The sequence below is a fragment of the Dromaius novaehollandiae genome, chromosome 4 (genome assembly GCF_036370855.1).
Source record: "Dromaius novaehollandiae isolate bDroNov1 chromosome 4, bDroNov1.hap1, whole genome shotgun sequence".
NCBI lineage: Eukaryota > Metazoa > Chordata > Aves > Casuariiformes > Dromaiidae > Dromaius > Dromaius novaehollandiae.
The window spans coordinates 18982964-19008900 of record NC_088101.1 but is presented as its reverse complement, the minus strand read 5'-3'; the positions used below and the strand labels follow the sequence as shown (position 1 = coordinate 19008900).

The following is a 25937-nucleotide window of genomic DNA, read 5'->3' as shown; positions in this document are numbered from 1 at the left end:
TAAACGGTCAGCCACCTTGATGATAATGACCATCACTATCCTACTTAAATGTTTCTCAGGATCTTTAGTTTGCTCTTTGGAAAACTTCAACATCAGAAATCAAACTGAAAAAAATCTAAAATCTAAAATTTGGCAAAATAAAGCAGAGTTAAGAAAACAAGCGAACAAACAACCTACTACCTCAGAAATAAGGAAATATCAGGACACCTTTCTTTTTTTTTTTTTTGAAATGAAATTCTGGATATTATTTTAGATGCAAGACAAAGCTATTTTAAAGATACAGTTTCACAGATTAAAGAGGGGAGGTGAATTAGGGGGCAAGGAGAGGAAAAAAGCCTATTCCTTTTCATTAAAGTTCCCTGTAACTAATCTTGCCGATTTACTATAGCAGATAAGAAATGTAGGCTTGAGCCTGTGAGAAGTTTCCCCTCAAGGTCAACATAGCAGATATAGTGAGAAAAGCTGGGCAAAAGTAAAGAACAGGACCATGTGCAGGAAGATGAGAAACTGAAAATGGATGGGGAGACTGGGGTTTGGAAGACGAGACAGCTGTGCAGGGCTCTTTGACAATACAATAAATCTGTCTGCAGAGTTTCTATTACTGGATCAAAAATGCCATGACCACATTATGCAAAGTACTGATCAAATATTGAGAAAACCTTCTGTCAAATCAGATTTCTTTAGAAGATTTTGATGGATTAATAAGTACCAGGAGACTTTCTATCAGATCACACAATATCCGTCTATGCCACTCTTTCCTTAAGCTGGATCAAGTTACTACCCATTCTTCCACATCGGGTAAAAATGGCATGAGAGAGAGGCCTGCTTGAGCTCCATACTGTGACATCCAGCAAACTCAACAGAAATTCTGTTGTACAGCACTTGTAGAATCCTGATCAGGATCATATGTATAATTTTGAGTGCTCCAGAGGTGAACAGCACAGGATCAGGACACAACAGTAAGAGTAACTGGATAAAGAGACCGAGGGTGGGGTGAGAAGCCCGAGGAGAGGAGCCTGAGAAAATGACTGCTTTACAATGACCTTAGTAAGGTTACATAAAACCAAACACTCAAAAGTTACCTTCCTCCTTTTGAGGAAATTGTTGACTTTTTTTTTTTAAATTGGATCTGTACTGTGGCCAGCAGCTTCTTTTAGTACAAAACCACAAGTCCATACCAGAGTAGATGTGTCCACCGTATTCTTACGCATTTATTCTTTTAATAACGCGTCCAGTGAATGAGGAGGAGATTGCAGAGACAGAAAGGGCAGCGATATTCGCTGACTGCTGCTCTGGAGGATTTAAGTCATTCCCTCTGTTCTCATCCTCAAGTTTTTAGGCAAAACGCTGGCAAGCCTTTTAAAATATGCTTTTCAGAAGTGCTCATTAGTTGCGTATTGCACTTTCTGTGAATGACTGGCTTAAGACTTTATAGCTGATCTGCAGATGTCTGACCAGTCAGAACTGCAATGGAAATTAAGGGGAATTTGGATATGGACATAAAAAGTACTATATACTGGTAAATGTTCTGAAAAGTCATGCTTGAAAGCAGTATTAGAAGTAGTAGAAATATCTCACCTTATTCTTGCTAAATACTAATACGTAAAATGGTGATTAAATCAACTAAAGTTTGGATAGCACTTGGATACTACAGAAATGAGTTATACAGAAAAGCACATTAGGAAGTTGATAATTCTGTTTTCTCAACAGGATTTGAATGGCATTTGAATAATGTGACCACAAACTCAAACACAAGAAGTATCATATAAGTGCTAATTAACTGAGTATTATTTATCCTGTGTACTAATGAGGCCAGGTTCTTAAGGAGGAGGAGGAAAAAAAAAAGATGCACTCACATAATTAAAGGCAATCAATGCATATGAACAAGGGGCCTAATTAAATTCTAATAGGCTACTTTATATCTGTTACTTTCTTACTTTTGAACACCTAATTTTGTAATTTTAATAACATTTTCTGGACCAAGCTCTGTCATCAGAGTCATTTAAGCAAGTACAGAGAAATCCCACCAAGAGCAAAATTTGATTCTATACAAAGAAGTTTTTTTTTTTTTTTAATATCCTAATATTGATTTTCTTCAGTATGAATTTAAATAGGTATTCCACTTCTTTTATTCAGAGATAGGCATTACAATTCTTTTATTCAGGAAAAGATACTGACCCTTGCTTTATCTCTTTTCTAAGAAGCCGACACTGGGTGAGCAGAAATATATCATGGTCAAATTACAAATATCACTGTTGTTGTAATGATGCTTGCATGTCAAAATAATGTATTAGGAATGCACTTCTAGAGGATCTTATAGATGCCTTCCAATAATAATTTTCCAATAATTATCATGGTTAACCATACTATTACTTACAAACTCTTGTCTGGTTTTGTATCTTATATAAAGGACATGTATGACTACAGATTCACATAGCCATTTTATACCTCTAGCCCCAAAATACCTGCTGGAAATCTTAAACTTCAGTTATTTGTGAGCCTTACAACTGCAAATAAATACTAATGACTGTAAACAAGACAAACTTTGATGATGTCCACTTGCAACCTTGAAAAAACAGTGTAATGGCAATAAAACCAGTCATTCATTTTAAAAATAAACAATGCATAAGCTATAAAAACAACACTAAAATCACCATACATTAATTAAAATTAGTACATGCTGTAGGAGTAATGTTTATGTTCTATTCCTTTGACTTACAGCATTAATAAAACTTGTTAGAAACTTGTCCTAAATGCCATTAAAAGACATCACTAAGATGTCAGTGCATTCACTTTTCCAGATGTAAGCAGTTTTCATCCAATTCGTGTCTAAAATAACAGAAAACACACACATGCATGATGCATACTTCAGTATGCAAGGGTACAAATCACCATGACTGGCTAGACAGATCAAAACTTGAACTGCTAAGAAATCTGATTATATGATGAAGAAAAGTCTTCTCTGGATTTTGCAGATTAAGAAAAGAAGGAAGAGAAGTCAAGCTGTTTAATTAGCAGGGCCTGGCATGCTCAAGAGCCTATTTATGGTTGTCATCTCCAGGCTGCCAGTTTGGTTTCACTTCTGGTTAGAAATAGCCAGGATCAGGTGCCATATGAAAGAAGCTAGTGACACTAATCACATTTTTTCACTGATACTTGTCCTCATTACAAAGAAAACTCTGCCACTGCATTGGTGCCCCTGCAATCAGTCCACATGGAGATAGAGAAACACAGTATGCCAGGAAGATGAATTAATCTGATAATCCTAGCAGCAATCTCCGCAAAGCAGTTCAGAGACTCATTAGCAGGGCAAAATGGGAAAGAGAACTATACTGTAGTATATTTCAGCTATCCAAAAGCCCCTTTTGCTCGTGATAAATTCATCCGGATTATTCTGGTTTTAATCAGGAAGTTTAATCGCTATTTGAGATGCTCCTCTGTGAGCAGATGACTTTACCATCTTAAAGCACCAACAGCAGTATCCACTGTCCAAACCTAAATAGGTTGGGCGAGGGGGAACAGGACATAGTTGTGCAACACCTACTGCACACACTACTAGCAGTGAGCAAGGCCAGAAGCACCTTCTTACTTCCCTCTATTTATTCTGTCATGTGTGTTCACATGAAAAATCTTTACAACCCAGGCCCTAGTTCAATAATCACAAAGGAGAGGGAAAAAAAAAGATCACACACACAAATCACATTGTACCCCATATCAATGAAAACTCACCCTCTCCCCCCAAAAAATAAAGACAGCATTTTTTGTTTCCTCTTGACCTTTGGTTCTTTGCAGCACTTTGCTTTCATTTCTTTGTAGCCTCCAAGCCATTGTCAAAACCTGGGTGAAATACTTGTCCACTGAAGCCAATAGTGAAGATCTCACTTAAATCAGACTTTTTGCTCATCAGCACAAGTCCTGCTGACAGCGTAAGAAAATTCACATTTTCATTACTTACATTTGAGTAGCAGTGTGAAAGAGGATTTTACAAGAGAATAAATGAAACAGTGGATCCAAAGTGTGAAGTATTACTTTAGTATTCGAACATTTTACCCAAATTCATCCCTGGTATAATTCCAATAACATTAACACCAGTGCGCCAGAAATTAATCAGGAAACTGATACCATAAAGGTTTATGGTAAGAATATATTGGTTTATTTCTTTTTTCTGTGACCTGCACAATGGCAGTCATATTTGAAGTGAGCTGAAGACTTTACATATGCTAAGTCTCATTCTAAGCTCCCAGCTTATTTATCCTATATGTACATAAGAGACAAATACAAAATGCTGGTATCTCATTACTGCAGAGCTATACCTTACTAGTAGCTGCAAAAGCAGTTTTTCTTAACATCACTCTTTTTGGTGATTAAAATTGTATGCTGGCATACTGAATACTTTTTAGTTAACAATCAGAAATTAATGGCATATTGCTATCTCAGGTAAAAGTTATGTAGTCCTTCTGAGAATCCTGCCCAGGTTGTCAAAGACTGTGGATGCAGTTTTCTGTTTGGGTTATCTTACTTAATATATCTACTTCCAGTTTTCAGTACAATAGCAGACATAAATGGCTACATGTGGGTTTCTTGAGCAGTTCTTAGCCACCCATTTTTATAGCAGCAGATTCTCTTGATATCATGGCAAAAAGAGCCTGCCATTTCTTAGGGAAAAGGCTGGAAATAGAAGTGACAAAAATTGTTACGTTTTTTGTGAGCTGTGTAAACACAATCAAACCTAATAAAACACTGAGCAAACTAATGGATACTAAGACTCATCTGAACTGGGAAGTCCCACAATAAAGTCTCATAAAAGTGTCAGCACACTTTAGAAACAGTGACACAGGGACATATCTGTACTAGATAAGAACTGCAAAACCTGTCTTCCTCTTGCATCATCAATACTGAGGCACAAATAGTTGCAAGAGGAATTTAGGGCTTTTAGAGATCTAAGTACTTAAAGCTGCAAATATTTTGTCTATCCACATCTGCAAATCACTTGCTTAAACATACAAATGGCCTGAATTTGAAGTACAAGTGATTTCAAGACTATACAAGTTTAGGCAAAAAAATCCCAAGATATTCAATTAATACATCAAAAGTATGTCAATTTGACAAGAAACAGGTGCACAGTTCAGCAAACTGAAGTGGTAGAAAGGAAAAGAAAAAAGAGGGACTGATGCAAACAAAACGCATCTTCTGATTCTACTTTCACAGAAAGCTGCTGCAAAGAAAAGTCAGAATGCTAATTAAATAGAGTCACACTGGGTCATCTTAGATGATAACACAGAAAAATAAATTTTCTGAATATTCCATTCTTTCTTAGAGTGGAATGTACCAATCTGAAAAACAACACTAAGTCTGAATGTAAGAGTTTCAGACAGAATTGCTGTAAAATGTTTTTGTGAACACATCTTGTTAAATGAATCTCTTGACAGCAATAAAAATATTTGCATTCTTCTTTATGTGTACAGTGAATAGAATAAAATCTGTCACCACTGAGGAAACATATGTTAGAAAGGTCAGTTTCCATGTCTCAATTTTCCATTTACTCCCCCCAGAACATGCACAAACAGGGAACGACAAATCCTTCAGATTTTGTGTTTGAATACTACAGGGTGAACAAGCTCTCTGTTGGATACAAGAACCCCTACACCTTGCATTTTGTTTAGTTTTATTGAGCATCTTAATTAGTATTATTTTTTGACTAGCATTTGTGGGATACATACTGCTTTAGAGGTAGAAGGAAGTGCCAAAGAGCACCACCTGGCCCAAAACGATGAATTTGGCACCACCTGGTAGGTGAGAGGCTGTTTGAAAATAATTGGGGGAGGGGTGAAGGAGGGAATAAAATTGGATTTATTCATGTACTCTATCTCAGACTGTTTGGACAGTGCAAAGAGAATGGAGTCAAGAGAAGAGACTGCTGAGAACTTACCTTGCCTGGGAACTGCAGTGTACAGAGAAAGCGATAGTGGCAGGGCGGTGATTACTAGCACCTAAGCTACACCATTAGTAACTCTCTTCAGGACCGTAGGATAATGACCTGAATTAGCATCCATCTTCCATTGTTCTTACTAATTCCAAGCTGTTCCTGAACCCTGGAATCAATCAGACCTAGCACCTTGAGGGCCTGCTGTCCTATGGGATTAACTGAATTTAGTTGTGGGGGAGAACAGCAGTGCAGTGCCAGGTAATCATTGTAATTAAAGCATATCCCTTCTCTACAAATTCTGACACTTGTAGAGTGACAGCTCTTTGTTAATACTGAGGAGACATGAAGGTACAAATGTACAGAGGAAAAAAATTAACAGTAATGAATAGTGTTTACAAAGAGAGGGAAAGGAAAAGAATGAAGAACATAAGTGTTTCGATCACGATCTCCAAAAGCAGAAATATCAGGAAAAACAGATAAGCACAGAAAACAATTAAAAGAGGTGGAAGAAGATGACCTATATGAAGAGAGATGGGAAATCCTGTGAGTGCATAGTCCTGAAGAAATGCATACAAAAATTGTGCCACAGGAGAAGCCAAGTATACTTAATAACGGCCTTAGCAAGCCATTTTAAACACAAAGGAAAAATATTTTTCCTAAATGCATAATCTGTCAAAATCCCTACCACAAATATCACAAAAGTGAAGAGCTTAATAGAACTCTACTAAAGAGTAACACAAATACAGACACTGCAAACAGTAACCATTACCCTTAAGCAGAGATAAATAATGATCAAGAGATGCACACCTTTATTCCTCAGAGCTTAAATTAACACCCAGGTAACAGCAAATTCGCAGTGGGAATATTTACATTGTGCAGAGTTCTGCTAGCAAGCACTGTATCTGAGCTGACCTACCTTATGGCCAGGGCACACCAGTGCAGAAAAACCAAGGTCAGCACATTTATCTCAGCTATCTGTATGGAGGAGGGCTTACACACTCAAGAGCCAGGCAGCATCACTACTCCCAGGCCCCAAACCATTTCAGTCACTAGAACTCGTCTGATCTCAGCTGCAGTCTGTGCATGCCTCGCAAAGATGTACACACCGAAACCAAAGTCTTTAACAACTATTCATTAACTCATCTTTGCACTCATCTCTGAAGCAGCTTTTATTGGCCACTGCCAAAGAAAAGATCATTTGAACACCTACTGGTTGCTTGACATTACATTGTACAGTAAAATCCTGAAGACAGATGCAGTAAGTATTTTGTGAACGTGCAGACCAAAGTGAAGAACCATCATCATTCTTCTAGGAAATATTTATCTTTTTAGAGAAGTTAGCAATTTCCTGTGCATGCATCAACTGACAGTCTCTGGGCCCAGTTCCTTCTATATATACATAAATACATGGTATAGATCATTGATTCTATTCCACTGAAAAGCTGCTCAGGAATTTTTCTCTGAAGCTAAATGTCAGACACTGTCGAAAAGTGCAACCATTACCTCCTGAAACCAAACTGCACAACTTTAATTAGCTCCAAAACCTAAGCCCTGAGAGACATTCAGAAAAAAAGGATATACTGGCAAAAAGGTTAATAAATACTGATCAGCAAGAAATGTAAAAAAAGAAGAGATTGCTGGGAAGGGGGAGTGTAAAACTTAGTTTTGCAAGCATGGATCTGAACTAGCCAGACTATAGTCAGGACGTGTGCAGAGACACTCAGGGCACATTTGAAAGCATTATAGCCTGCATAAGTTTATCTGCTCAAGCACAAGGCAGCAGGGACATTCAGCTAGCTTACTCTAACTCAGCTAGAGTCTCTGTACCCATGCGCTCAAAGGAATACCCTTGCTTGTTCATTTGAATCCAACATGCTCCCAGACATAAGTTCATCTCAGAATAAAACTCCTGAGCTGCAGGATATCCTTCTCAAGGCCAAGCTGCTGCGTCAGTGAAGTGGCACCTTGCAGATTAACAGAGACAGAACCACAGTGTTCTGCTCAGCACACAAAACAGCAGGAGCTGAGAGCAATAAGAGACCTAGAGACTACAAAGCAGCAACAGTAAATATGCTCTCAAAGGAAAATACGCAGCCTTCTGTCTGAAACCTGTCCATAACTTAGGTTGTCTCTCCAAAGTGGCCGAGACACCTGTCTTCCTAAAAAACTGCTTCTCAGTTATATTTGTGCAGTCTGCCAAAGTACTTGCAGATTAAGCTTAACCATGTGCACAGACTAGCACAAGACCCCTTTGCGCCATTTCAGTATCTCCCATCCTCCGGAGAAAAAAAAAGCTTTTCTTACATTTCAGGAAGTGCTAATTTTTATTTCAATGCTTCTTTGTTGCCTCCATGGATGTGCAAACATATACAAACATAGATCTTCTAGAACAGACTTCTTGAGTTTGTAAAAGGGAAAGGGAACTTCTGCTCTTACAGATTGTGTGACACACTGGAAATGATGCCATCAACAAAACTGGGGCTTACTCAGTAATTATTTTTCATGCAGTCAGGTTTAGCTAGAGAGATATACATTGTCACATTAAAGTATTTTGAAAGAAATGAAATATAAATCCAGATTTTTGTACAATTTCTGATATTTGTAAACTCAGGAAACAGAGAAACAAGCACATGTCAGCTCTTTAATCTTACCATGACAGGGTGATGGTAGGTTCACAGATGCCAGTGGCAGCTTTTAGACTTTCCAAAGCTGCTTCCTTCTGAAACAGAAGGTGAACTAAGAATACAACAGTTTCAGACTTCAGTGGCAAATGCATTATCATGAAAACTAGAACTGCTGGACCAAGCTGAAAAGTGATCATTTCTTCAGAAAATTTTAAATCATCACTTTTTTCCCTTTCAAAGGATATTACGACAGCTAGAAGACTACCTTAGTAAAAGTTTTGGGTTTTAGATTACCTGATTGAATAATTCCAGTAACGATGGAGAGGTATTCCTCAGGTTCTTGATCAGTGGAGATCTCTTTGCTGCCTCCATCTAAAGTCAGTAAGTCATAAAGAACATCTGAATTCTCTACCCCACAAAGTAGAATCACGACGTTATCTGGAGGTTTGAGAACTTGCTCAAGAAAATGGCCTCTCTTTTGATTCAGGCTTTTAAGAAGTCCACATGATAGTATCAGCAGTTTACATTTATAACGAGATAAAGAGAATAACTCCAGGTGCTTGACAGAAGATGTCTTAAGACTGTAGAGTAAGATTCCTTCTTCATTCAGTATATGTCTGAAAAGAGTTTTTAAATACAGAGCCCACTCTTCTGCTTCTTGTTCATAAATCACGAGAATATCCTTTGTATGCTCTAAAGAGAAGAAAACATTTAAAAGTCATTTCAAAACCATTTGGAACTCATTTGAATATCAGAAGCCAGAATGTTAGTTTTTTCCCCCTCTTAATACCTTGAGGTGCTCAAGAAACAGCACAGAAACAGGATCAGCCTGAAACAACAACCATCTCCTTATTTCTAAACAAAGGCAGAAAGATTGTCCACGAAAACACTCACAAAACAGCTCAGAACATAGTATGTTCACAACAGCTTCAACGAGTATGTAAGAATAAATACTGAAATTGCAGTGTTGAAAGCAGAGTGCATTCACACGTTTTGCTCACTCATAGATTATTGATGAATGAGTGATACTGTTAAAAATGCAAGTTAGCTTTTAATGACAGCAGTAAAGAACATATATTTGAATACTGGACATGATTTGACTTCGCTAGAAACAGAATCGATATGTTTAGGATATTTTGTCAGTATGGTATTAAGATGGTTGTTAGTCTTTTTCTACTGCCTTTATTCTAACAAAATTACTTATGAATATAATAAAAATACATCTAGAAAGGCTTTTTCTAGTTCTTTTTCTTTGAGATGCAAAGCAATGCTAGTAACACGACTAACGTTCACCCATGCTGTTAACAGGGGGATGGTATGAAACCATACTAACTGCTATTTGTTGATCAATACAAACACGCATTAAAATATCAAGGTAGTTTAATCACACTGGAGTAGTTCACAATCACAGGGAGCCTCACTACAGCCCTGTGGGGCAACAATAAGAGACTCAGGAACAGACACAGCGGCTGCACTTCATTTCTGCTGCGCTCCACTCTATCTCCCAGGTTCCTGATAAGCCAGGCAACCTGACCAGCACTTACTTGTCATGCACCAGGGCTTCTCCGAGAATACCAAAGGAAAGGAAATACAAGGGAAGTGGTGGACACACAGAGCTAAAATGTTTCTTGAGCACACATTAGATCTGGATACTGGGATGCACTTTTGGGTAGCTAAGGAGCATAAACAGCTTGTTAGGGATCCCATAGAAAGTCCACAGTGCAAAGTAAGAAACTGAACCTAGACCTCCAGGGTCCAGGATTAGTGCTTTAACTGTTTGACCTTCCTTCTTTTTAAAATAAGTTATTTCTCAACTTTGTTCATTCATTTTTTACTCAGGAGATATTTCAAAGTTTACCCAGGTGAAGGCAAACTGAAGACTGTAGAACAGAGATTCTATGGCTTAGCCCCTTGAGTTCATTACATGTCTATAAACACCCTTGCGGAAAGCCGCCTTCTTTCAAAGATTTGAGAATGTTCATCTTTTCAAAAAGAAAACAAAAAGTTTTGTGTCACAGGAAACCATACAGGGCTGCACTGAATATGGTAATGGATGATGACACTTCAAGATAACTGACTCTGAATAATACACTTAAATGGCATTTGTCAAAATACATTTGGAATAGTGAAGGCCACATCTGCCATGGTGAAAGCAAAAAAGTATTCTGAAAAATATCTGCTGTTGCCGAAATGCTAAAATTATAAAAATAAATAGTACCGTATTCCTTATTTAACTCAGAACAAAATTGTGTGTTTTATGGCACTAGGATAAGAAGGCTACTTGTGATTTTGCAGAACTTAGCTGCACTGTTATTTGTTTTCAGAATCTCATCTGATTTTCTGCAAGTCTCATGAAGAAAATAAAGAGAAAAAGCTATGAAGTCTCCTGTGTAGTTTCAAGAGAGGAAATTTTATTCATAGTAGTAAGGCCAGAAGGTCTTTCAGTCTGACCATACCACTTCATATCACAGGAGACAGAGTAACCTAGCAACTTCTATTTCTAAAAGCACTATAATGGTCCTTTAAAAGTACTGATTTAAAAAGGCTGCCTAATCTTTGAATTTACATTTCAATTTACATGGCTAATTTACATTTGAATTTGTTTAGTTTCAATTTCCAGCCACAGAATATCATTTTATCTTTTTCTGCAAATTTGAAGAACTATCTGCCCTCAGAAATCTCCCTCTAAAATCTTCAGACATTCATGAAGTGACTCTTAGCCTTGCCTTGGCTACAGTTCATAAATTGAGCCTATTACTAAACCTCTTTTGTAGTGAGAAATGTAGAACTCTTACCACTCTTTCTGACCTTTGGTGAACTCTTTCAGCTTCTTGAAATATCTTCTGAGGAACCAAAAGCTGTATACAGGATAGATGTTCCTTGATACAGTATACAAGGAGAATAAAATCTAATCTCACTTAAGATTGCCTTGGTTATGCACAGAAAGGTCACATTCAGTCTTTAAGCTAAAAGGAGTCATCATAAGTTTGTGTTCAGCTGCATTTACCCTTATTAGGACGGACTTGGGCAAGGACATAGCTAAGAGGAATTGCAAGGAGGGATAAAAGAGGTTGGGTTCTGAAGTCATGTTTGAATTGAAGGGTAAAAGCATTTTTTATTGCTTCACAGGATCTTGGTTTCCTGATTGTGCAAAGAGGGATCTGCTGGAGTCTGCCACAGCATCCTCTTGGCCAGGAGGCTGGGTTTCTTCTCCACATAAAGGACAGGACTGGGGAGGACTGCTGCACACCTGCACCACACCCCTGTGCAGACTGGAAGCACCCAAGAGGCACTCCTAGATCCTGGAGCAGGAAAGCACACCAAATCAGACCCTTCAGGCATAATTCAAGAGCTCCCTGTGTGCTAGGCATAGATGAGTAGGTTTTTAGGCAGAAGTACCTGTAAAGAGCCAACATGATACAATAATCATAATAAAACTATACACACAGGCATGAAGTCCACCCTTGTGCAAATGGACAGTACAAGACTTGAATACTTAAGAAATCCTATAGATAAGTGAGGAAGTGGTAAAAGAAGTGATAAAAGAAGACTTAGTAATTCTTTTTCTCTATGGTGTTTCTATACCTAAGACTGCAGCCTTGATCTTAGCTAAGAGTGAATGAGAAAGTTTTAAAGATGTTTATTGAAGGCTCAACTGCATTTCTTTTTAACAATATTGATTTTTAAATGAGAAATGGGAACGAATGATTTGTATATGAAAAGGGAGTGAAATACATCTAATACTAAACTTGATGGAAGAAAAGCTCTAAGACATGCACCTCACAAAACTTTAACTTAATACAGCTGCCATATTTCATTTGTCTTTTCTATCTGTATAAGAGAGAAGAGGCATATTGCTGAGGAAAGACTCATACTGAGCTACGTTTTTATGCTGCGGTTGGGTGCAATGCTTTTTGGTTTAAAGATGACAACTAGTGCTATTAAATTACCTATAGCTGACTTTGATTTAGAAGTGGGAAACCAAATGTGGCTTGTTTTGAATTATATGCTTGTATTTACTTTTTTTTCTGCCATTGATTCGTTGCTTTCCAAGATATCCCTCCAGATTGTGAGTTAACTTCAATGTTGTGAATAAATGCAGAATTATATGCTACTTCCCCAAAATTGTATTAATAGTGAAAATTTTGAAATGCATGCATGACTTTAAAGGTAGAGCCAAAGTTCACCCCAAGAATAGTTACTAAGTCCCCTATTTACTCCATATACCTTAAACTTTTTCCTTTGTTTCCCTTAGAAATATTACTAAGATGTCAATGCTTGATGGTGGCTTACTTGAAAATTACTGTCAACCCAAAACTCTGCCTTCAAAACAGTATCATTTTTACCTGAAACAACAAAAGCTGAACTCTAGCTTTAGTGCAACATTGCCCAATACTGAATACACAGTAACACTTCTTAACTTTTCAGCCAAAGTTTTTTCCTTCATTGTTTTCATCTCTCACTGAATATTTCTTTGAAGTCACTGCATTTGGTATATAATGTAAGTTAAGGTGAATTTTGTTCCCTTGAAAGTTAATGTAATAGAAACTATCATATCCTGACAAAATTAAGCCATGCTTCAACTGCTTCTACTTGGAAACTGACTCAAAGGTAGAAATAAAATGTATTATTCGTTCAGCAATGAGAGACAGTGAGAGAATTTATGCAGTCATCCATAGCACAAAAGGGCTCTTCTGACAAGCAAACTGTTCTCTAGTTACTGATGTGTGGCCACCCAAAAAAGTACAGTCTCATGAAACATGCCATCTGAAGCCTTGTTTGAAAAGGCCTGCTGACAAGAACCAAAAGAGATGAGAGTATCTTTGCAGACTAGTGTGAGCAGGTGGGAATCAAGACCTTGCACATGAACAAGGCAACAATTAAAAGATATATTATGAAAGAAAAAAAAACCAGAACAAGCGTATTAGAAAGTGAAAGCTCCATGCAAAAACTGTGATGCATGAACCACATTAGGAAAGCAAAGGAAAGAAGTTAAAGGTTTAGGGCTTGTAGCTACTTTTAAACATGTACCTCTGTTTCTGAATTTAAACAAATCTTGCAATCTCATAGAAATTAGATTCTGTAGGAGTCAGCAAGTATTCAGCTACACTAACCCATGACAATACCACTGATACATCACAAAAGCAAGTCACCTTCACAGATGTGAACTTATCCTCTGCCCTTAAATGGCTTAATGTTTGCAGATTCTGTGCCCTACTTTTCCAGGGATCTGCATTTTACTACAGTTGTTTCTAGCAAATCAGCATTAACATACTTTGCTTGACCTGAATAAACTTTATTTCAATCAGGCTAGGGTATAAAAATGGGTTGTACAGTCCCACTGCCTAAGGTCTCTTTGGTTTAAAATAAAAAATAAAATAAAGTGCGACTTCAACACCTATACTTCTGCAAGTTCTACTAGAATGATGGATCATCGTATTTCTCTGGGTGACCTACAGCCTTCACTTGTTAGAGCACAACAGTGCCATTCCCTATTGCTCTCCCTGCTTCCCAGGTGTTCATATAACCTCTCAACAAGCTTGTCACAGTCAATTGCAACAAGAAAGCAACTACAGTCAGTTCCTAACCCTTGCCCCAGTCGCATCAGATTTTGGTATTTGTGTGGAGAAAACTCAAATTGTTCTCAAACACTATGTTGAGAAAGGAAGGGGACCAATGAAATCTGTGTACAAAGAACCCAGCAAAGGATGGGAAAAGGCAGCAAATGCAGAAGCTCTTTGTTTTACTAAAGAGCTGACTACAGAGAGGCTTCCGTCAGCTGGTATGAGAAAGGAAAGCTTATGGTGAGGAAAAGAAACTGTACGAAGAAGGCAAATGGAATGGGCCTTTTACTCTGAGTTTCACCCTCCTTCCCCAACACACACACAATTACAGTGGTAGAAGTCAGAGAAAGCTCTGGGGAAGCCAACTGAATGACAATAGCATAAAATTGGAGAGAAGAGAATTATAAAAGAATAGCTTTTTTCCTAAGCTAGCCTTCAACGTAAGTTGTCTTTTCCCATCCCACCCCCAAAGTGGGCAAAGAGGATCAACTATTAGACAAAGAAGAAAATTCATCCTTTTTTATCTCCTCCTGCAACAGAGGTCCTCACTTGTATGTAGGGTAGGGTGGGGTTGCTTGTTTTTAAAATGTCAGACTTAAATAGAAAAACATTTGAGAAGTAAGTGCATAAGCTTTGTCAGCACATAATGAGCTACTATCCATCAACAAGAATTCATTAAAACAAGTACACCTGGTGGATATCTCAAAAGAAGTGGAAAAGCACATAGTGGAAATTGTTGCTCATCTTCTTCTAATACATTGATGAAATGTATTAGAGACAACATAATAGGGCAACATAAGCACGGATGACATCTGCTCATCCTTAACTCCCTTGTGAACAGTAGACTACACTCTCCAGAATTATCATGAGTCTCTTCCCAAGCTAAACTTACACCAAACGAAGCAGGCTTTTTGTTTTTTTTTTTTGGTTTTTCTTTTTTAAATGAGGAAAGGAGAGGCACAGCAGGGAAATTTAAGATTCTAGATGTCAACCATACTCATCTGATTAGATTTTTTTTTTTAGTGTCTTCAGCCTCTAGTTTCACTGACCAAGAAGAATGTCACCCAAGGCAAATGTATAGCATATTCTACCACAAGTTCCTGTTCCACAGAAACACCCTCTTTTTGTCTGCAGAGTCTTAAGTCCATAGCTTCGCAAACTGCTAGGGTTCAAAAAAATGCCTGTTTTCCCCCTGAGGCACCTTCTGTTTCCCCTTTTTCCCCATTCTCTCCAACCTGTAGAAAATAAGTTGCACAGTCAAGAGTCATAACAAGTGACAAAAAATGGAATATGGGAAAGGGAAGGAAGAGGTCCAGATTCCCACCCTTGCACAGTTTTGCAAAACATTTCTTCTAATCTCAGGAAAATTCATTTCCATTTGGGCCATATGTAGGACAAGAATGGAGAGTATACATATCAAGCACCTCTAGTTCAAATGCTTGGGCTGAGACTCCAGAAACAAAAGAACTTTAAGTCTCTTGGCCCCTATGCAGTCTTTTCACAAAGACATATCCACTCATCTGTTCATACTCCTTTCCTGATCACTTAAAATGATATAACAAGGAATTACAGAAAAAGTTTCTCTGGCACTCCAAACAACCCCTGCAATTTCACATTTGGAAACAGAATGGGACCACTGAATTTAGCATTAATCAGTGGCCCTAGCACAATGAACTGTCCCTCACCCATTCAGAATGGATTGATTTTCCCAGTCAGAGCACCTGACACACATCCAGTAAATGTATCTCAAAATGCATCTTTAGCTCTTGGTTGCTGGAATTCTGCAAGGCAAATCCCCTGAAGCAAGCCAAAATGGATTCATCGTGGGAAGGACAGCAGAAAGCACTTTAGAACTACTTGCAGATAATGGAAAATGTTTTTGAAGTCAGTCATGTTGCTTCTCAAAGATGTTCCACTAATGGAAATGAAAATTATAAAAGCCTGCCTGTAAACTTTAGAGTGAGATCATGAAGTAGCTAAATTGCTGCAGCATTGTGGCACACCTGTTTCAATTAAAGCAATTATCTTAAAGCATGGGACATTCCTACCATCACTGTATCAGATAGTAGAGCGGCTGCACTTCTACTCTCAAATGACTATTTAACTAGCATGTAGTAAGAACATTTTCATCATTTATGCACCTTCTGTTGCTAATTGCTAAGTTGTTTGTGAAAACAAGCACTTGCTCTATCTGTATACAGTCAGGCCTAATCTCTTCATCATTCTTCTCAGAGCTCAGTGAGGTTTGGAGCAGGCAAATTGAGATTCAACACAGAGGAACAATTTTCCTACAAATGGGATGAATTTAGGCTTGATCTTTCAGGCTTCCTCTGTACAGAAATCCCACTGGCCTCTACAATGACGATGGGAACACAGAGCCTAATACACTGGAATACCTTTCCACAGCATAGTATTGCCCCATGTAGACATAACCTTAAGAACTGGAAAGATGCCCAGCTATCAAACTTGATAGGTTAACAAGGTTAACACTATGCCCAAAAAGCTGTTTCTGGGCCCCTCTACAGACTTAACCATGCTGTGAAAGGAGTGATAAGGCCTTCTCTCCTTGTTTAAACTTTTCTCTGATCTGTCATGTGAATGCACGTGCTAGTATAACCATCACCACTGTATCTTCTCCTGTTAGGCCATGTCCATCCACAGATGAATACCGACCAGTAGACAGATACTTCTTTCATTTCTAATGAACAAGACTAAATACAGAGATGGGCTATAGAGGTCAGAACTGAGTTCTATGTTTCAAGGTAAGCTGCCTCCTCCTCTATCATCCTCCCACCAAAGCAAAAATCTTGCGTCATTACAGTCACTCCCCTGCGAGCAAATTGTACCACTGGTAGGTTTTAGCAGACTAATCAGATAACAGAGGGGTTTCTAATTCAGAAATGCTTTAGACACTAATAAATCCTGAAGAGAATATATAGCATAATGACAGTATAAAGAGCTAAAATAATACACTACTTTCTTCTGAGGACTGTGGAAGAAGTCCTTATAAGGCCACATGATAACCTGGACAAGCTACATCAAGTTTCTTTTAACTGATGTTATTGCTACTAGAAACAACCACTACCCAAAGCTTAGTCTTACACTACCACCAGAACTATTGGTACATAAACTGGAAGTATTTTAAAAATATCCCATCCATTACATTGCAATAAGAGTTTCAAAATTTCATTGTTTCATTTCAAAGTATACACATATAAACATAAATATACACATATAAAATCCCCTAAACTCTTCAGTGATTTTGGGAAGAAGAGAGGAATACACAGTGATTAAGAATGTGTATTTCTCACCACTTCTCCAGTTGTCCCACTTATCTTCAAGCTTCCTGTTGTATACCACAAGTTGGAAAAAGAATCTTTGTTCTTTTCCATATGTCTCCCTTTCCTGCCTGAACAAACCCTTAGTTTACTGACTTTTTGTGCTGTTCTGACTTCTTAATTATTTATTTATAGGAAGGACTATTACACACCAGCTACTTGTGATGAAGAACTAGTTCTTTCTTCTAAAATTTTATAATCTAAGGCAAATATCCAGACTCAGGTCACTGAGAATAGCCATAGACAAATCATAGATAAAGCATACTGATTAACTTCCAGAATAGCAGCAATTGGTCCTCTCAAGTTGGACTGAAATGTAGACAGTGTAGAGATTCTGAAAATGTGAAGGAAAAAATGACCCATTCAGCATTTTCTTGATGCCCGGTAATATGACAATTTTCCTTCTCCCAAAGAGCCTTCAAAATCAGACTCTTCAACTCTGGCCTCTAGTGACATCTCATTTCTACCTGTTCTCTGGTATTTTGGGGGGGGGGGGGGGAAGGGAAGGTTATCCTTTTCTTTTTCTTCCTTTTTTTTCCCTCTAATTCTTGCTTTTGCTACTGTTCGTCTCATCCTTCAAGATCTCTCCAGATTTGCCTATCCTGAAGTAATTGAACTCTGCCTGCTTACATTAAAGCTCCTTGCTTTTTCTTCTGCCTTCCCTTGTTTTTCTCTTTGATTCCATTGTTATTCCAGTTTCTCTAATTCCTTAAGAGTAAAGTATAGGCTTCCAAATAAGAACCTGAGAATGGAAAATATGCTCTGCTAATATTAGTTAGTGTTAGAGGAAACAGTCAGATGAAATCCAGTACATTCACCTCTGTCACAATAGAACATACACCAGAGAACAGTGCATACACAACATTCACAGCAAAATGGAAAGCACCAGCCTTGCAAGCAGAAACATTCTGGGCAAACTGCTGTGGTTCCAACCGCTGCAATCCAGGGGTCATACACCTTAGCACTACCATATAAAACACAAGGGAGATGTCTTACATCTTAAAGCAATGTGATTTGTCACCTGAGACTTGTCAGAAACTGACAGTCAGACAATCATCGTTATATGTCAGTGTTTTTCAATAAATATCACTACATCCGGCAATTTCTGCTCAGAGATTTCTGTGTCCCCTGCATTTGTGACATATGGTCAAATACACTGAACTAACTATAGATGAGATCGCAACAATTCTTAACAGTTATAGATTATCATTGACACAGGAAATATGTCTAGTAGAACTCTCAGAACTCTCATACTGCCATTAGATTTCTAAAATAATGTTTTCTTTGCCACAGGTCAGCAGAAAATCCAGGAAAGATTCTTGAGCTCCCATAAATCAAAAGGCTTCATCTTCTCCTGCTTTTACAGATCAGCTTTAAATCTGTTTTACACATCTCATTTAGGTAAACTTTCATCCAGAAATCAAAGGAACTGTGAGAAGCAGTTTCTATTCAGTGTATAAAGTATGTTTAAACCATTGTGCTGTAGTAGAGAAAGTCCTCTAGTTTCAGCTCACTTCTTTTTTTCCTTTCTTACAAATATGACAGTCAAAAAAAAAGGACAGAACAAATCTCTGATCAGCGTTGGACAAACACTTCATTTTTGTCACTGACCTTGTTAACAACATTAGTAGTAATGAAGCACACAGAAGGAAGTAAATGGAGTAGGAAATTACACAAGTATATATAACTCTATAAAAGGAATAGAGCTATCAGTCAATTAGAAACAAAGCTAAATAAGACAATTTCCAATACATTTACCAAGAGCTTCAGTAGAAAGCTGACTCCTCTATATTAAATCCACCTCAGCATCCTCTCTAATGCCTTAAGATAAAAATTCTAGACACTAACTGTATAACAAACTATTTTTATTTCTGTCCATCAGACAGAAAGAAATTGAGTTAGTGTGAGCCTGCCTTCACACAATTCATCCATAGTATTGCAAAATCAACCACAATGCCCAAATACTGTTAAAGCTTACATAAGATATAAAAAGTTTCTCCAGCAAGCATGTCTTCTCAGCATAAGTTTAATACATACAATTACCTTTTCCCCTCAAAATCCAAATTCTCAAACTGTTATCAGTCCTAAAATATGACCCAATCAGTATCCATTTTGGGTCTTTCTCTAGGGGGTAGCCCTCATAGGAAGGTTTAACATGTCTACTACTGTCTTTGAGAAAATACGTTGCTTCCTGAAAAAGAACCAGTGGAAGTTCTGTATGTTCAGGTTCTTGCAAATAGATTTTACATATCACAATTTACTGTTACTGACATACATTCTCACTATTGGATAGACACAGGGTAACTATGTCTATATAACTATGTAAATTGGAAGATTTATCTCCCAGGTAGTTTTAGTTTTCCAAGCACACTGTCTTCCATGCCTAGTTAGAAAATACAGAGAAGAAAATGGAAAAAAAATATCCTTCTTGAATCAGTTTGAGACCAAATTAAACCTTTTCTCACTACAGTCAGACAATCCGTGTAGCAGAAGTCAGAAGGACTAGGTGGGACTAAGGAATTAGCATGAAGCATTCTGTTTCTTACATGAAGAAGCCCCTCCCATACTGCTTTACCAAACCGGTATAGTGTTTTATTTTGTTTTTTCTTTTTTTTAAAGAAAAAAAGACAAAGGTAACAACCTGATGCTGTCATAGATCTACCACCTTCTTCTTCTTTTTGCATAATTTTATTAATTCCTAATCTAATATACCTCAAGACACCACAGCTTAACATGCTACAGCATGCCAGCTGCTCAACACCACCTGACTGGTACAGATATGAAACACAACGTGCAACCTTACATTTCTTCCCCTGAAGTTTATACTGACCATGCTCCTTCTTTCATTTACTGCAGATTACTGCTATAACTGCATGAATATCTTAAGGAAACAACACACTGTGCTGCTACCAGAAGCCCTGCACACCTTTATTCCACAGCTGCTTACACCCATCCCAGCAACCTATTTTATTTGCCAGTTGATCTACTCCCCAGTCTGCTTGCTTTGCCTTGCAGCTGACTAAACACTTCTATTGTCACAAGGGAAAATGAGGCATGGGATAAAACTAAGCCTCTTCAGTTACATGGAGGCAAGAATAGCTACTTGCAGCAACAGCTATGGCTTAAAGTAAGTCTGTATTAATATTCAGCTGTCAGGCGTATGCTTTTGAAACAAATCTGATTGTCCACACTTACCATGCTTTGGTTCACATCAACTGACCTTGAAGCACATGAACTGCACCCCTTTTGGGTGAAACTAAACCAGATGTGCTTCAGGAACACACCTAACGTGCTCCGCTTGCTAACGCCAAAGGACCAGCCTGGACTGAGTCCAAAATAACCACCTCACCCTCAATGTGCACTCTGCAGCCCTCAGACCCTTAGCACCAACTGCTGGGCTCTACAAATGCTCTTCTGTTGTGAATACTATTTGCCAGCGTAGAGATAGCCTTACGGTATCTGGGAAACTAAGCCCTGAGAGTACACGCCAACTTGGTCACTGCTGCTCAGCGCTAAACTGCAGTAACTTGTGTTTACAGCTGAGCTTCTACTCACTCTTGCACAGTTGTACAAAGTAGGTGCCTGAAATGATGTTTTTGAACACAACTGCCACTTCCACTGAATTCACATCTGTAGCACACTGGGATGCCACAGACAGTCCTGTGGTATTTAATTCATTTACAGTTACCTGAATTGATTACTTAGGGCTACAATAAAATGAAACACTCATGAAATACTTTTGACCTTAAAACACAGCAAATAAGACTTTTAACTCTAACGATCTCATGATCTACTTGCAAGCTAAAATATAGGAATATGGACTACCATTTTAATGAATTCTATAAACTTCTTTATTGTTGAAATACAGGCTGTGAGTTTGCCAATGAAACAAAGCTGCTCTAAGCTTTTGTAGAAAACTAAGAGACAATAGTTTGGCAAGAGCACCACAAGAAAATTAAAATGAAACTGTCCTGAATGCACTCTGTTAGCAAAAAAGCTTCTGTTTCCAAAGTGATAAATGTAAGATCTGCTTCTAAACTTTCACAGAAAATATTTTTCCTCCAATTTAATCATTACAGACTAGGTTTCATACATTCAAGTCAAAATTAGATTTGGCCTCCTCTAAAACAGTTAATCTTGAACAGGGAACAGAATTGATAAGGGAGAAAAAAAAAAAAAACAACTTTGGAAGTTTGATAAGATTATGGAGTTACAATAACAGAATGCAAGTATGAAATCCTTAAAAACGTTTTTGATTAAAAACACTGGCAAGATTTCCTCTGATATGCATATCAACAAGGCTTCATGGATTAAATGGGGCTACTGTGACATGTACTACCTGGAGAATTAGCCTTACATTTTTATATGGAAGAAATCTGAAGCAATTAGATTTAGTGAAATATCCTAGTAGCAGAAATCTTAGTGGGGGGTGAAGGAGGAAGAAGGTATATTGAGTTTTCTGCATTTTATTGGGGTTTTTAGGAAAAAAATTGAACATCCTTTCCAAGCACAATTTTTTCTTTGATTTGATTTACACTATTAAATTTTCTGGTAATGTAGCCCTATCTTTTTAAATTGCTACTTAAAACTTTCAGATAAGTTTAGAATGTAGATTACCTTCAGATATTAAGAAGTAAGATCATGCTGCTAGATATCACTTTCTGGACATAGCTAAAACCATTTAGGTACCCATAAAGATGTTGTGTGGTCTATGTGGTTTAATTATAGGCCTGATCAACTTTCCTTGAAGTAAACAAGAAGTTACACTCATAAATCACATGGGTTATATACTTCAGTTCCCTTGAACAAAAGGCATTTAAAAAACAATGATGATCAAATAGTCATTTTTCAGAGGCTTCTATTTTTTTTTTTACTTTCTTTTTTTCCTTCAAGACAGCTTCAGAGTTGTGAACATATTAAAAGCTTCAATTCAGCCAGCTTCTGTTTAAACGCTTGGGTAAATGGGCTGGTAATAAGTAGTAGTTTTTCTAGGTAGATATATTCCGCCTAAACACTAAGTTGCCTGGCCATGTTCTTAGGATTTTTCATATGTATACCCAAGTGCACACTCCCATCTGACGTTACATGCACATGAGTTATAGCTGAATTGTTTGAATGTTACTGCAAGCATTTTTTTTTTTTTTTTTTTGGGGAAAATTTTAGTGGTAAAGCCTCAGAGAAATCACTACACCACAAAGGACCTGACATGGAGTAGTGAACATCTATCACTTTTACTTACTATATTTCAGATTTTTAAAAGGGTGCTAATCAAACTAAGAAGATACCTGTGCTTTGCTGAGTGTATGGTTTGCTAATTAAATATGTAATTTCTGTCACTCAGGTGATATTATAGCTGAACAAAGAGCAAGCACCCATGACTACTTTTGAATTATATAAATCTTAATAAAATCTGAGGAACACTACACTTATGGCTTCTGATAAAAGTACTGCTTGTTTTCATTTACTGCCCACTATCACATTAGCATTAAAATGCTTTGAAGCCAGTACTGTATTTAGCCTTTCATTATTTAAAGCAGACAATAACATTACTTAAGATGGGGGCTTTTATTTTCAGTCCTCAAATGGCTCTAAATTGTTCTTTTTCAATTCATTCTAGGCATGCTATTATATTTTCTCCTTTAACTATTCAAGTGTAAATGTTTCATGAATAAATGAAAATAATGAATAATAAGAGGGTGCACTATAGGCAAATACATTTAACATATATATTGTTTAATTCCTTAAAACCTCAATTTGTAAACACTATTCAATACATATTTCTGTTTTTTAAAATGCTTTCAGAACTTTTCATATTTTCCATTAGAAAATAATGCTTACTATTTCAATTGTATCTATAATCTAATATTAAAAAAAATACTTTTCATTGATTACAGTCAACAAACAAGTTATTCATTCTTCATGAGTTAACATTCCCCCTGTGCTGTGGAGAATACCAACTAAAAAGTGTAATATTCAGTATACTTTTTCTTCTTCTTTAGAAGAAAGTATAATGATAAATAGCAAGTGAAAATAGTATTTCATTATATTTTGACAGGAAAAATGTTTGCTTTGTTCATGATGCAGAACATATGCATTTCCTAGCACTGAGGAACCTGGAGGGTAAACTACCTCAAGGCATCATGAACTGGTCTGTACATGTGTACTCACACACAGTGAACACATTAAAGCCTTTGTCAAGATCTCAGGCAGCTTTGGGGGGGGGGGGGGGGGAGGATGAGGGGAGGAGGAGTTATTTCTCTTTTACTGTAATACTATCTTTGTTTCTTGGGAGAGGATTCTTCCACTTGGTTAATACAGTATGGCTAAGTTAGGGGACCTCGGATCAAGTCTTAGCTCCCAGATCCAGATGCACGGTCTAGCTGCACCTTAACTTCGTATTAGGTAAGAACTCCGGTGTCCAAACTCTCCTCCAATCTTGGTCTCAATAGAAAGGAAACTCAGGCATGTAAGCTGAACAGAAGCTGCAGTACACTTCAGCAGAGAGACCAGACACAGTCATAACAGTCACTTGCTTGAGGAGATGGTGTTTTCCTTGTGGTTTTAGGGGGTTTTGTTAAATAGACAAAATAAGATTGAGAACCTTAGACATAAGAATGAAACCGCCTCATTTTCTTCCAAATTCTTTACCCCAAACTCATGTGCAAAATCAGGAAACCACCAGAGCAAGTTTCACAAGTGCAAAGAGAAGAACAAGAAATATGTCCAGGAGCTATGAAGTTCAGAGGCAGCAGAAGGGATAGAAGTTTTCTTATAAGCTGAAAGAATTCAGAAACATGGGCATCTATTAAGATATTCTCATGGTAAAGGGGGAAAATTTGCAATTCTTCTTTGTTTCAGTTACGGAAACCTTTAAGATTCAGCAACTCCCTGGCAGCGAGTTTATCAGTAGGTACAGAGGTCTAAAATAAGGAACTTCACAAGTGTATTGCATTTTGACTTGATAGTCTTACATGAATAATCTCTAGTGCTTAAACAGAAACAGCAGCAGTTACAAAACTCCCCATCTCCTTTTTCTAAAAAACAGGTTTACATATATGCACACATCTACACAAACACATGCATATTACACTTACTGTATGCAACAGAAATGTTTAAAATACCAACAGATCATCAAAAGACAAGTGTTTGCTTTCCTGATTTTAACACTGTATTTATCAATAGTAACATTGGAATATTGCTCCATGAATCTGTACTTGATACAAATACAGATCTCAGTTGTAAAAATAAAACTATGGGATAGCACACTAACACAGCTGGATATGCTGGAGACAGCACTCCAAGAAAAGCCCACTACTCTTGGGACCTGTTTTGAGGAACATAGCCACTGCATCAGCCACAGGGGAAGCAGAACATGTGTTTGCAGAACCATTCCCACTCTGGTCTCAGTGTCCTCTCAGATCTTCTCTGTACAGGAAAGCTAGGTCCTGCGTGTGAGATCACAGACCACTGCTGTGTCCATATTCTGCACAGGTGCTGAAAAAGGCTGCAGGAGGCTGAATAGGCTTCAGAATGATTTTGGAGTTAAGAGCAAACATAACACATGCGTACTCTATTTTTTCTTACCTAGAGATACAATGGTCTTGGATTTATAACATTAAGACAATTGTATTTTGGGTATTCTTCCTAGTTCTTGGACAAGTCACTTTATGGTATATAGTTTAAATAAAAGAAGAAAATGTCTTAAATAGTATTAAAGTAAGTCATTCAACACCAAGATACTGCAACAAGTTTGAATGAGCTATTGTAAATACTGAAAAGACTATAACACTTGTGTGCAGCATTCCATCCGAGTGAATTACTATTGCTAGGACTAACACATTCTTTCTCCAGATCCTAATTCAGGTCTATCTGCACAGGAAAGAATTGCTTAATAAAAACATACCCTTTGCTTTTCTTACAGCATTATGGCACCCTGCATATTTGAATTTTTTTTTTCCTGTCACCCCTATCAAACATTACATTTGCATAAGACAGTGCGTAATCTGGTATTAAGTGTACTTGTACCAACTTTTGCTCTCATCTGACAGAAGACACAGATTTTACATGCACCTGAATGTTAACAATAGTGTTCCAGCATTTTACAAACAATTAAGAAAACAATTCCCTGGAAAATATCTACCACTCAGAAAAATACTCAAGTCAAAATTATAAACAGACAGCAGAAGCAAATCACAATAAATAAAGAAATGAGTAAATGTATTTTTCTCTCTTTAATTTTTTCCCCTCACAAGCTCAAAGATACTGCCCTGAAAGTTCCCATGCTGTTGATCAGTTAACATTTAAGATTACTATGGACTTGCATATTTTTGATACCTGCCTTACCCAATCAGGACTTTATTTCAAAGAGACAGAGCACTCACAAATCCAGCTGAGGTAAAGGGTAACAGTGATTCCTAAACACTTTGAACTAACACTTTGAAGGGAAAGCCCAAGTGTTTCAAGGAAGGCAAACAAACAGGACCTT

The 25937-nt window shown here is 37.5% G+C and overlaps 1 protein-coding gene across 6 annotated transcripts in view; it reads right to left on the bottom strand.

The window, feature by feature from the left end:
* Window positions 1-25937, bottom strand: part of BANK1 (B cell scaffold protein with ankyrin repeats 1) — a 151519-nt gene that overhangs the window by 120352 nt on the left and 5230 nt on the right. For all 6 annotated transcript variants that reach the window (XM_026109501.2, XM_026109523.2, XM_026109545.2 and 3 more), the window contains exon 2: window positions 8845-9243. In XM_026109501.2, coding sequence (XP_025965286.2) covers window positions 8845-9243 — 399 coding nt within the window. The remainder of the gene's footprint in view (window positions 1-8844; window positions 9244-25937) is intronic.